The sequence below is a fragment of the Cydia strobilella genome, chromosome 27 (assembly GCF_947568885.1).
Source record: "Cydia strobilella chromosome 27, ilCydStro3.1, whole genome shotgun sequence".
NCBI classification, from domain to species: domain Eukaryota; kingdom Metazoa; phylum Arthropoda; class Insecta; order Lepidoptera; family Tortricidae; genus Cydia; species Cydia strobilella.
The window spans coordinates 5,585,574-5,600,148 of NC_086067.1; the positions used below are offsets into that span (position 1 = coordinate 5,585,574).

The following is a 14,575-nucleotide window of genomic DNA, read 5'->3' on the forward strand; positions in this document are numbered from 1 at the left end:
CCATACATCTCTGTCACCCGTTATCTCATCATTCACTTGCGTTAGTTTCATATCATCTTTCACACAGTCCATCCACCTTTTCCTCGGTTTTCCTCTCCTCGTACTTCCCTCCACATTCATTCTTAATACCTTTCTCGTCATATGACTTTCATCCCTCCGCATCACATGCCCGTACCATGCTAGGCGATTTGCCCTTACTTTTTCTGTTATGGGTGCAACTTTCAGGCTTCCTCTTATATACTCATTCCTTATCCTATCCATTCTCGTCACGCCACACATCCACCTTAACATTCTCATCTCCGCTACATGCAATCTCTTTTCATCCGTCATCTTTAGGGCCCAACACTCTGATCCATACATGACGACAGGTCTTATGATCGTTTTATAAATTTTACCCTTCAACCGAAGGGGCATACGGGCGTCACAAATGGTTCCCGTAACCTGCCGCCATTTCATCCATCCTGTGCTAATCCGGTTTTTCACGTCACGGTCAACCTACATAATATGGGTAAAACTGACAGCCCCATGTGCAGAGCGTGCATGGAAGAAGAAGAAACAACAAAACATATTCTCCTAGACTGTAAACAGGTAGAAGTATACAGGAGCAAATACCTAGGTAATCCGTGCACACTGAAGGAGGCAGTTAGCACCCTGAAGACCTTGTTGAGGTTTCATGGACGAGCTGGGGTGGTTAGAATAGACCTACCTCGTATTCACGCAAAATAGGCACATTGGATGTCGACTTGCGGAAAATGCCCAGTAAAACTAACTAACGTGTAACACGATATAGTTTGAAAAACTTTTTTTTTATAATAAAAGCCAATACCAACCTCCCGTGTAGTCAGTCCGTAGAAGATTCTCACTCTGCATCTTCGTCTTCAAACAGGCGATGTAGCGTCCGCAGAAGTCTCGGCACAGCTCTTGCACCTTCTCTAATTCTAGCAGGTGAATCCTGAGCACCTGGAATTGAGAATAAGAACAATAAGTAGTGACAACTCTATATCCCCAGCTCTCTAGACCGATGTTCTCCTGGTGCCATCTTAGATGTCGCTATAAAATAAGGGCAATCGCTTCAATCGCAATCGCAGGTCGCTTTAACGGCAGTAAGGGCGATTTTTTTATCAGATAGCCCAGTATTCATTCGGTCCATCGCTTTCACCCAATATACTTTTTTTTATTGATAAAAATATAAAAAAAATGCATGTCAATTTTGCTTATTCCTATCTTATACTATACATTATTATTAAATTAATTGTTAGGTACATTAGGTAATATTATACAATTAAAATACGAGTAGGTATATCACAGATTAACAATTTTGTAGATGGGCCAGTGACTTGTAGCAGGGAACGAATTCGTCGACACTGTAGCACGCCATGTCCAACAATATCTGTTTAAGTTTTTTCTCGAACATCGAGTCCGTAGTAGATTTTAACTGTTCGTCTAGAGTATTATAAAGTTTTATGCCTACTATGTGTAAGGATTTCCGAGATTTTGCTAGACGTCGCGGAGGCACATATAGGAGGTTGCGTCTACGCGTTACGGTCTGTAGTTTTTGAAAGTTAGAGGAGATCCGTTCGAGATTGCGTCGCATGTACTTGCATGCTTCAAGTACATATACAGAAGGTAACGTCAGGATTTTTAGCTGCTTAAACAACTCCTTAGCATGATAGTCAGAGGGTTTTTTAGCCATGATACGGATTGCACGCGATACTAGTACATTATATACGATTTCATGCGACCCATGGTGCAAAGGTGCCCATCACACTCTGAATTTTCGCGTTGAATTCTTGAAGCGCAATGAACAGCCTGAAATTGAATATGGAATGCTCACCTGTATGCTCTTAATCATGAGCCCGTCTATCTCCGGGTCGTCCACCAGGAACGGGCGCCGGTCCCTCCGCTGATGCTGCACGAAGGCCTGCAGGTCAGCCCCGAAGGCGTCGGCGGCCGGGGCCTCCGCCCCCGCCGTGGCTTGCTCGCATCGCTCGAGGAGGAGGGCTAGCAGCGGGAATAGGGGATGTCTGGAATGAGAGATAGGGTTTTTAATTGACCGAGCATAAGCGAAGCACAGGGCGGACACGCTATACATAAAAAATCACTAGCGTTTCTATGTGTGAACGGCACGTCTGTACACGCGTCATGCGTCATTGTGTGAGTAAGTTGCTTAAAAACAGTACTGAGCGGTCGGCAAAAGGTCGTCAATCTGGAGTCACGGGGCGAGGTAATTCGAATCGGGGCGGGGCGGTGCGTGGCCGTTCTGTATGATAATACTATTTCTTATTCTGTGACAGAGCCACTAAGTAGTTATGGCTTTATCATATTCAATGCGGTCATTAGTTAGGCTGTCACTAGCTAAATGTCCCTGGCGAACAAATCTGTCAATACTCAATGTATGGCGGAAATTAGGCGCGTTTATGTAGACAGATTATATATACGTAGTCATAAGTTTGTAAAAACCACTAGATATATTATGTTAAGTAACATGTAATTTAATTTAATTATCTGTATTTGCTACCCCCTATTCAGGGTCCATGTGATACCATAAGAAATATGTAAATACTACCCAAAAATGTACCATGGAAGCAAGAAATAAATGAATACTGAATACAGATCTGAGGAACTTCTATAAGTACGTGCCCTAGCTAGCCAGCGAGGTGATTCGGGCCTCTACAGTTACTTTTTAACGAAATACCTGTTTTATATTAAATAATCAAGATGATATAATACCTATAGGGGAATGAAACATTGTTAGACGCCATTGTAAAAGGGTTTTTGTGTGTGTGGTGTCCCTGTATCGTTTAATCATGTTTTAATAAGACACAATAGATACATGGTCCGCTCTTAATAGCAGATGGCCGCTTTGTTCACCTGGAACTGCGCTTGGTCGCAGCTTCAACCCCAACAAAACTCCACCATCTGTTTTCTATAAGGTACACAAGCCGCTCCTATAAGGTACACTTACTTGTAGACGGCCCGCTTGTCCGCCTCGAACTGCGCCTGATCGCCGTCGGCGGCGGGCGCGGCGCCCTGCATCCCTAGCACCGCCCCCGCCCCGCCACCATCTGCAACAAACAGACAAACACATTAGACACAGATGTACAAAACTAGCGTATCAGATGCATCATAAGGGAGTACCGCACCTATGTCAGAGTCCAGGGCTAGGACTCTGACATCGGTGCGGTACCGAAAGCAAAGCGGCCGGAGGGCGATTTTAGACCCATTGCGACCCAATGGTTCAATGTGTCCGCAGACCGAGGTACAATGAGCTTAGAGTACCTGCAGATGCCGAAAGCAGTGGTCCGCTTAGGGCCGACGTTTTCTTGCGAAGCCGAAAGCCACATAATAGTTACATTACGATACAAGTGCGAAAATGGGAAATTCTCAAGTGGTGATAAATTAAAACACGACCGAATGGAGAGTATCAAATTGAAAAGAGTTGCGAATTGCCTATTCGCACATGTATCCTATAGTACTACAATAGTACTACAACGTTTTACAGTACATATTATGGTTTTTTTTTAATTTTCTACAGTTGCGTAATGTGCTAATTATCGCACTAGTGCGGTAAAGTACCACCATACCTGTCGTTTTCAAGAAAAAGGTACCACATTTTCGCTTACCATAAAGACGCTCTGACAGGTTTCTCGTATAAAGATACAAGCATTTTCGTCCTTATGTTAGGCGACAATGTGGTACCTTTTGATTGAAAGCGTCACATATGTACTGTAATAAATATTAGCTATTTATCTGCAGGAGGGCTGAGACCTAAGACCTACTTTAGCGTGAGGTCACATGAGGCATGACGTAGCGCGAGGTAGCATATATGATGTAGATCTAGCTCCACTGCGATTGATTCACAGCCTGTTCGCTGATACGGTCCAACTGTTTTTAGGGTTCCGTACCTCAAAAGGAAAAAAACGGAACCCTTATAGGATCACTCGTGCGTCTGTCTATCTGTCTGTCACAGCCTATTTTTTTTACCCTTTGGGTACAGAACCCTAAAAACGTGGCAACATTTTAGCCTATCAAATAATATCACCTTCAAACTGTTTTTCATTTAACAGTAATTTTATTACCAGGGGCCTGTTGCATAATAAAATACAAGCTAATTAGCGATTGTACATACAAAATCACTAATACATAGTATTAAGTAGCTTGTATTTTATTATGCAATAGGCTTCAGGTAAGCTTTTTAATTCACCGCATTTATAGTTCGACAAGAAATTGTAGAAAATAAGTGAGGGCGCCACTTTTTACGTAACTGTCACATTTTTGACGTAAAATCACAGAATAATCATAAATCATTTATTTCGTGATAAACTTACATACTAGCATTACAAGGAAAATTAAAAAAAAAAACATATTTGCAGTGTTTACCACGAAATGGGCTCGCCTCAGCATAATGCCGACCCAAGTGTCGGCGCTGATCTTCCGGCGAGTCCATTTGTGGGCCACGATCGCAGCTGTACGGCAGAATAAATAATAGTACTACCGTACAGAAAGGAGACTTCCCACAAAACCGAAGTTTGACAGCGGTCCAGGGTCGAATCATGCTATCCCTTTCTAACATACGACACTATCCCTTTCGGCTATTTAGGGTTGTCATAATTCAAGTCATTATCTTATCTGTGGTCGTGCACGCAAAGGGATGTCAAGTTGTGCCAACCCTAATAATTGCTCGGAGCAATGCTGAACCGAACGGAGCCGAGTTTGGTCGAAGCGAGGAGTTTCGCACCCGTGGTAAAATGCTTGAACATGGCAACAATTAAGTATTGAAATTATTTTGTTTCATTTTATTTTATTTCTACTAATCTATGCCGCACTATAACACTCATTAGATAAATTGACATTAGACGGCTACAATATTTGAAGGCATGTTTACAAAAACAACATAACTAAAATATTTTGCGGATTTGAGTTTTTTGGTATCATAGCATTCGTCTAAGCAGGATCTACACGTAGAGCAAAAGATAGTGTCCAAAAATGACCCCAATTGTCCAAAATCATTCACAATCCACTAGTTAAGTATGATTAATCTGTACCTCTCTGATAGAATACAAAACATAATTTCTATAGAAACTTGTTTTATTTTCTTACAAAAAGAACATAACTACGAGTAACAAAATTTTACAAAAACAGCATAAGTGACGAACTTATTTTTCAATTTTCTTCCAAAAATACTGGTCTTTGAAATGTGTAATCGTATATTTCGGAACTATTGGCCACTTACTAAAATCACCTACAATGTTTATGTCCAATAACTATTATATAAGAAGACATTCCGTTTTTTTTCGTTTCCTGTAAATTCATGTCTAGTGTAGTTATGTTGTTTTTGTAAACATGCCTTCATTTAAACACCCACAAAATATCTTAGATATTAAACAAAGCACTACCGCGGAAAACTAGAAACCATTACCCTCACCCCACAAACAATAGCCATAGCCAACACACGCCGCAACTCCGAGCAATAAAAAGAGATATTAAACCGCCAGCACATTCATCACAAATGTTGCAGATTGATATAAGATAAGATACCCTAGCGTACGAGACTTGCAGATAATGGCTGTTATAAGGCTTTTTAATTTACCTTACAAATATCATGTTAGTGTTATCACACAAACCTAACGTGGGAGGAGTACCTAAACTTCTTTCTACACTGAAATGACAATTCGATTGCTCCAATTTGGATAGATCTGTTAACTATTTTAGTACAAAATTGGTACAAAAATAGGATTGGGGATTAAATTTAAAATGAAAAGTATTTTTTCCCCTCACTAGCTCGGAAAGCCGTCTTTTATCCTTTAAAACAAGCGGGGAAAAACGCAGTTTATCCACTAGTGGGGAAAGTAATTTGACCTTGGATGGAGCGTGTTTAAGTAGCTTTTGACAGATAACAAAACGTAAAACGAATAATGGTTCGTTCGATATTATCATTAAATAAATGGTTTGAGAATTTAATAAAAAATACAAAATTTAGCTTTATTTAATGATTTTAAGCCATAAACATTAAATTCCATAAGAAACATTTGTTTTTTTAAATGATGTTGAATGTAATTCTGAACGCACAAGTTGAGTCGATGCAATTTCAAAACGCATTGTCAGAAATGTCAACATTGTCAACAAAAAATCCGACTCCGACACGTAAAAATACACAACTTCCAGTTTTTTTGTTATAATATCGTATTATTGTAAAAAAAGAGTGATTCCATTGATGAAGATAATCTAACGCCTGCGGATGTTGCACTTTCCTCGCTATAGTGAGGGGAAAAGTTTTGTGTTACGCACGGGTGCAAATGTATTTTATTTCTCGTGTGTTGAAACCACTCGCTACGCTCAGGATTCTATTTTAGAACCACTCGCTTCGCTCGTGGTTTAACTATAGAATCCTTTCGCTTGCTCGTGTTTCAATTCCACACTCGCGGGTAAAATACAACTTTGCACCCTTGTATAACAAATAACTATTTTTATGTAATAGGAAGCAAACGAGCAGACGAGCCGCCTGATGGGAAGCAGTCATCGCCGCCCATGGACATAAGCAACACCAGGCGGTCTAGCATAAGTTGCGTTCTCGCGCGCGAGAACGCAACTTATGCTAGCCACTTTTGCGTTGCCCACCTTTGAGAACCCTAAATACCTGCTTCTTGAAGAACCCCATGTCATAGCGGAAGGGAAACACCTCAGAAGGTAGCTAGATTATTAGATATTTTCGTAGATATATGGGTTTTCTAGTGTTCTAACGCAGCGTACTACGTAGGCGAACAACATACGAAGCGAAACGATGCGGCGCGGGGATGAATCAATCCTTTGATATAATAGATACCTATAGAAGCTGGTTGGCTACAAAATAAGTGCATTTCCGTTGCCAGGGAGGTTTTGGGACCAACCACGAAATCGAGAAAAAAAATTTTACCCTCCCATAGAAAATAGACCAGCCAAAATGTATGAAAGAGACAAAAAAAATTGCGATTTCGGGATTGGTCCCATAATAAAAGTTGCTCAGTATAATCCCAAAACCTCCCTGGCAACGGGAATGCACTTATTTTTTAGCCACCGTGTATATGTAAACACCGATATTATTTCCCAACTTGCCTATTCACCTGACTTCGCCTACAGCTATTGGGATCGTAATTAACGAACAAAAGAACCCTCGCAATTTGAGGAAAAGAGTGTTTTGCTATTGTCATCCCTTTCTTACATCGTGGCACCGAACCATTACAAATTGATCCATCCAACTATGGCGATGGCCAATATCATTTTTCATTTCTAAAGTAGAAGTCTCTGGCAAGGTGATTCGCTCAACAGGACGTCTTAGAACTGTCCCGCGTCGCATGGCACTTGCAGGAAAAAACCCGCGTGTCATCGGCCCTACTTATTACGAGCGACTACCCCAAGACTTGAGAGACGAGCCCTCTGACAGAAAATTTAAGAGCCGTTTGAGAAACTTTTTATTGGATAATCCACTGTATTCCATAAAGGAGTTTTATGAAATCACTAATTAGATTTATTTAAATAGTACTTTGCTAGTTAGGCACCGTAAGTTAGGGTTAGGAGTTAGGTAACTGAGGCCCTAAAATCGAAACTCAAGGTTTGCCAGCGAGCTATGGAGCGTAGTATATTAGGTGTTCGTAGAACTGATCGAATCAGAAACACGGAACTACGCTCCAGAACTAGAGTTGCCGATGTAGGCGTCAAGACCGCTAAGCTTAAGTGGGACTGGGCGGGACATGTCTGTCGCATGCACCCGGAAAGATGGGCCAAAATGGTTACTGAGTGGGACCCACGGAGCACCATAGACGGTGCAGGCCGGGGTTCAGGCAGACCAAAAAGGAGATGGCGGGACGACTTGGACGCATTCTACCCCAAATGGTGGGAAAATGGCGATGACAGGGTCGAGTGGAGAAAACGAGGGGAGGCCTTTGCCCAGCAGTGGGACACCAAAATTGGCTAATAAAAAATAAAATAAAAAAAAGTACTTTGCTGACATCGGAATTGTAAGGTTTATTGTAATTTACTTATTTGTTAGTTTAATGGTGACCTTAATTTCTGTGACATAAGTGCTCAATTTTGTTTATTTATTTTATAGAGTTAATAACGAACCATTCCTGGCGAATTTATTTTCTAGATAATTGTTTAATTTATTGAATGTTTTTTAATCTATTATGTAGAATTTAACGAAACTGCTGACATACTATTGTAATTTAATAATTTTGAATGTACCTATAATTTTGATTGTCTCTGTTATTTTTCATATTCAATTATTCATAATGTAAAAAACCGACAATCACAATATAAATTCCTAAGAATCTACCATGTGTAATTTTAAGTGCAATTGTATATTGTGAGATAAATAAATCATATCATATCATTTCTCTAAAAAGTGCGCAGAAAGTGATACATTTCTGCACTAGAGACTATTTTACTTTCCAAGTAAGATTTTTACATTTTTTTACGCTAAGCAATTGAAATTTGGATTTAAATGGATTTGTTATACAATTTCGAGTCTGATATTTAACTCCCCATTTCATAAATAACGATACTTTTACCTAAATGGTCAATTGAAAGTATTTGAAAGTAAGTAGCATTATACTTGGTCATAATTTTTAAACGTTTTCCGTATTCGGAATGAAAAGTAGTGTGTTTAACTCGGGTGAAAGGCATCATTTCATCCCTTGGTTAACAATCTACAATTAACGTGACGTACCCGTCACTTTTCTGGTGCCCGTTATGCTGGTTACACTAAAGCAGGGGTTGGCGTAAAGAATAACAACCCTTATTACTCCCGAACGATTTCTGACAAACAAGGGGTGATTATTGGCGTTTGTTTTAATAATTAAGCTTTTGTCTTAACATGGCTGGTGGCTAGGCCTTTTTCTGTCTTGTCTTCACATTTACGGCCATCCGGCCATGTATCAGTACCAGCGCCACTGCTGAATAATTGTGATTATTTAAATTTAACGATAGATATTTACTGTATTTTGTATCTAACACTCATCAACGGATGGACCGATTTCGATACGGTTTTTTTACGTGATAGCAATTTTTCTTTTTATAATCCAACCTAACCTAACGCAACCTAGTACGTTATTCTCATTTCGCAAGTATGGGGTTGGGAAATGAAATGGTTGCGAAGTACAACATAAAGAATAAAGAATAAAGATCATTTATTTTCAGCTAAAGGTTACAGATATTCCAGGGGTCTTCGCACTAGGCAGTGCCTGTATCGCGGGGAACCAATTATAATTGCAGCAACATGCTGAGGTGAGACCATTTCGTGGCACTTTTTAGGGTTCCGTACCCAAAGGGTAAAAACGGGACCCTATTACTAAGACTTCACTGTCCGTCTGTCCGGTCCGTCTGTTTGTCTGTCACCAGGCTGTATCTCATGAACCGTGATTGCCGCTATAACAACAAATACAAAAAATATAATAAAATAAATATTTAAGTGGGGCTCCCATACAACAAACGTGATTTTTTTGCCGTTTTTTGCGTAATGGTACGGAACCATTCGTGCGTGAGTCCGACTCGCACATGGCCGGTTTTTTCTTTTTATTTATAGTTTTCTGTTTTGTATAACTTTCTATTTGTGTGTGCTAACGAATAAATTATTTCTATTCTGTTCTCAGTAAGGTTATGCCAACTATTGGTTTGCCAAATGAAACTTTGGCGAAAAGTTGGTTGCCAAGTGAAATTTGGCGAAATAAATTTCGCCAAAAAGGAAGTACGCCAGAGTATCAGCTCTTTTCCAAAATATAATTTAAGGCATTTTTGACATAAAATGGTTTTTTTTTTGTATATGTTTGTATTAGCGTAGGGGGCTTTTTTATTTTTTTATTTAATAGTTATATCCAGTATGCATTGTCTACTAAAACACGTCACCGTCACCGTCGTCGTCTTTATAAGTCACGTCAAAACATTTACAACTTTTCATTCTCCAACACAAACAGGAGAATTTACCAGAAATATTCTCGAGTATTGCTTCAAATAGAGAATGTTTCTGCAGCGAAGAAACGCACACTTTACATTCTTCTGGAGATGCTGTAGTGATGTACTGATCGTATCGATATTAATTATTATTATTCAAAGTCCACTGTGTCCCACTGCTGGGCAAAGGGGGGAGGCCTTTTTCCACTCGTCTCTGTTTAGTGCTATATCTGGCCAGCCTCTCAAAAAGGAGTCCAAGTTATCCCGCCATCGCCGACGAGGTCTGCCGGATCCCCGTTTAGACTCGTGGGGCTCCCACTCCGTGGTTAACTTGCACATATTAATACATTACGATATAATTTCTGACAAGTAGTTTTGAAAATCCCGGCTCATTTTGCAGTTAAGAGTCCGCAGCAAGCTCGGTTCTCCATACATTACAAACGTAGTTACGCTCTCATTTTGAAACGACTAGCTAGATTGCTCTGAAACTTTGTACTTACAATAGGATAAGGTATATCTATGCCTGAAATTAGTTTATGTAGCTTCAGATACCATAGTTAAAAAAATACAGCGGATTTAATTTGTTCATACAAAACTTGTTTTTACTCTATTTCGTTTTTTTAATAAGCTGGAGCTATATAAACTAATTACAGGCATAGATATACCTCATGTCATTGTATGTGAAAAGTTTCATTACAATCTTAAACGTAGTTTTAAAATGAGAACGAAACTCCGTTTGTATAGGAAGGTGAAATTCGGCCGAGCTTGCTGGGGACTCTTAAGTACCTATTCTATTCACCAATGTTAACTTAAGATAAGATAAGATAAGATAAGATGTTTATTTGTAAAAGTCATGTACATGAGATGTTATTGAAGTTATACAGGAAGCTTCCATGACACCCTGTCAGGGCACACAAATTGTCTTATATCTAGCTTATTACTAAATTACATTTAAATTTCATTTACAGGCCATGCATGCTATTATTAATAATTGGTTAGAGAGATTTTTTGTATATGTATGAGGTATAAATAATTACAATAAAAAATTCGATGTCAATATTTGCTTAATTGCTATGCTTAATAGTAAATTTCTCTTACAGCGACTAGGTTTCCTCATTTAAAAGCTCCTCCACTGAGTAGTAACATTTCTGTATGAGAAAAGTTTTTAATTTTTTGTGAAACTGTTTGTCATTTGGTTCCAACTTGATCTCATCGGGTATTTTGTTTACTACTTGGATACACATAAAATGGGGCCCGTTTCTATAGATGGCTAATTTTGAGTTAGGTATTTTTAGTTTGTTTCTATACTGGCTTCTAGTTTTGTATGTATCCAGTTTAGCTTCAAATAGATCGGGGTTTTTTCTAGCGAAGATAACGGCCTCCATTATGTATATTGCCGGAAGTGTAAGTAGCTCATATTGTCTGAAAAAGGGACGGCAACTATTTGGGATCCGTATATTTGCCAGGATTCGTATACATTTCTTTTGCAGGACAAAGAGGTCGTGAGCGTCAGTGCTGGCTCCCCATAAGACCACACCATATCGGAGACTCGAATATATGTACGCGTAGTATACGGATAATGCAGACTCAAAATCCGCATTCAATTTTATCACGTTAAGCGTGATATTCGTGATTCGTGATCCAAAAAGTCATTATAGTTTGTCAAAGGACTGTCTCATTTCAAACATAGACAGAGAGAATCATACTATCTTTGTCTACACTAGTACTAGCACCGAAAAGAAAAGGATTTTTTTTACCAATTTGGTTTGACCAACTATAGAATCTAAATCTGAGCAGACAAACATTTTCACACAAATTATCGATATTTATTATTTATCGATATTAGATATTTGTCGCCACCCTAGCAACACTACGAACACGGTGAAACAGATAAGTTAGCCATTTAGATTCCGAACGTGCGAGCTCGATCCGTTCGAATTTTGAATATTTACAATACACGTATACCATAGACTAGGGAAAATGCGGAATTTATTGAAAGAAGCGTTGTCTTTAGCTTATGAAGTACGTGCGTTTGTCGATAGTTTGCTTAATCTGTGGTTTCGTTTAGCGTTTTGTTTCTACATAAACAGTTGGAAACTGGGATTTCCAGTTGAACTTCAAAATGGCGAATTAATCTAGAGAATATTTTATTGTGTTTTTGCTCATTAATTTCGTTTTAAGTGTAATATTGATAACTTATTATGCAATGAACTAACGTAGAAGTGTGCAGCTAATGAAGACTTACTCTTGAAACGCGTTTAACCATTCTTATTCTCTCTTCACTACAGAGTCGCTTTCCGCTGTCTGTCCGTCCGTCTGTCCCTATGTATGCTTAGATTTTTAAAACTACGCAACGTGAGTGATTCAATAGGGAGGTTTATATGTATAATTTGTAAAGGTTTTGTGTAAATTAGATGAACTACCCGTGCGAAGCCGGGGCGGGTCGCTAGTTATCAATATAATCAAAATTAAACTATCGTGAGATATACATATAACATTAAGCTAATTATCAATATATATTTATATATATATATATATATATATATAACATTAAGCTAATTATCAATATAGTAACTCGAATACCAGTCAATGAATTATATACCCGCTAGAATCCGAGTTCTGGTTATTATTCTTCTTCTTATCGTGTGAAGGGATTAAAACTAAATAATATTTTGCCAATATCTTGCCACCTCTACCCGGGGGTAGCTCTTATCAGGTCTTCTGTAGTGCACGTAGTTGGACACAGGGAACACTGCATCATATGTTGCGTTGTTGTAGGTCGCCACATTCGCATAGTACATCACTTTGTCCCGGGTTGATTCCCCATTTCACAAGGTTGTCTTTGGATCGGCCCACTCCTGATCTTAATCTATTTAAAGACTTCCAGGTCACCCATTTTTCTCTTGCGCCAGGGGGTAAGTGCTCTTTAGGTGTTATGTTTAGAGAGTCTTCATTGAGCTGCGATTATTAGTTAATCTTTACCTATTAGTATTCAAAGGGTTCAAACGAACCATACAGTACAATCTGAAGCATGCATTTTTGCAGCTATTCTTATTATTTGCATTTAATATTTCTGCATACACCATGGACAATATATTGTAATATGGAATTTATAAAATCTTTATGAAAGACGTGGCGATGTGGAGAAATTTAGTCTGCCATCTTTAACTATTCTAATATTATACTGGGTGGATAGAAAGAAGTGCATTTCCGTTGCCAGGGAGGTTTTGGGATTATACTGAGCAACTTTTACTATGGGACCAACCACGAAATCGCGAAAAAAAAATTACCCTCCCATAGAAAATGGACCAGCCAAAATGTATGAAACAGCCAAATTTTTTTTCGCGATTTCGGGGTTGGTCCCATAGTAAAAGTTGCTCAGTATAATCCCAAAGCCTCCCTGGCAACGCGAATGCACTTTATTGTTTAGCCACCGTGTCTAAGTAGAGAATTTATGGTGAAACCGTGTAGGATGATAGCCAAAACAATCGATTAAAAAATAAATATCCAAATCATTACAGGTTAGCCTTGTAATATTTGAAGAGTAATAGTTATATATTTCTTTATTCCCTTAGCTTAGAGCCTGATTTGATCACAATGTGCAACTTATACTTACCTAACACATTCGAAACATAAGAAAATTAAATCAAATCAATCTTTGAGAAATCAGTCAATTACATAAAAACAGGATCCCAAAGCAATGTGAACTTTTTTAAAGCGGCAAAAATATGGCAACCCCTGTTAGTCAGTCCAGACCTTAAACTATGGCTTTGGAAACATAAGATTTTATCAAAAAAACCTTCAAGAAATCAGTCAATATTATATAACAGGATCCCAAAGAATTGAGAACTTATTTAAAGCGGCAAAAAAATGGCAAACTAACAGGGTGTCAGTCTTTCAAAACCCACTTGACTTTAATCACCACTTTTGTCAAACGGCAGAGTGAGGAAGTATTCCAAATCGAGGCCAGTGCAAGTCGAAGGTTCGAGTAGACCAGTATAAGAGCGATTATCAAGTTTTATAAACAAATATCTTTTTTAAGGCTGTTCCATCGGTTTGCCGCTGTCACTGTCACATTTCGCAAGAAAGAACGGGAAAGATCATGCGCGCCAAGTGTCAATTTTGATCGAATTTTATCGATTTTTATTTATTTTAAAAACGTTACCTTACAATATCGAAATTCGAAAGCTATGAAATTACTATTTAAGTTAAGATTGTTTTTCTTTTTTTTTTTGCTTATAGTATCTCATAATAAATAACCGAGTAAAGTTTGATTAAGTCCGAGTTAGAGGTTACTTTGGGAATTAATTGTATCGAGCGAAGTGTCATAATTCATATATCGGAAGCTATGTTATTAAAGATAATATAGTAAAAAAACTACATATATTTTTTCCCCGTCCAGTAATATTAACGCCTCTTAGAAAGACATGATCACATAAGGAGATTTTTCGCCTTCTGGCTCAGGGAACCGCCTTAAGTTTTACTTGCTTAGGGCCGGTACAGATACAGACTGCAACCCGACTGCTACTTGTATGGAAACTGCACGCCGACGTTGCAGTTGGCAGTTCCCATATAAATTGTAGTCGGGTTGCAGTCAGTCTGTATCGGCCCTAAGATTTCGGTAGCTCTTAAGATTCCGTCTAAGCTTGCG

General features: G+C 38.7%; 1 protein-coding gene across 1 annotated transcript in view; it reads right to left on the bottom strand.

Moving 5' to 3' along the window:
• Positions 1 to 14,575, bottom strand: part of LOC134753530 (homeobox protein PKNOX2-like) — a 48,681-nt gene that overhangs the window by 17,224 nt on the left and 16,882 nt on the right. Inside the window, exons 2-4 of the mRNA XM_063689440.1 lie at positions 2,966 to 3,065; positions 1,835 to 2,024; positions 831 to 960 (exon numbers count right to left, since the gene is read on the bottom strand). Coding sequence (XP_063545510.1) covers positions 831 to 960; positions 1,835 to 2,024; positions 2,966 to 3,036 — 391 coding nt within the window. The 5' untranslated portion in view covers positions 3,037 to 3,065. The remainder of the gene's footprint in view (positions 1 to 830; positions 961 to 1,834; positions 2,025 to 2,965; positions 3,066 to 14,575) is intronic.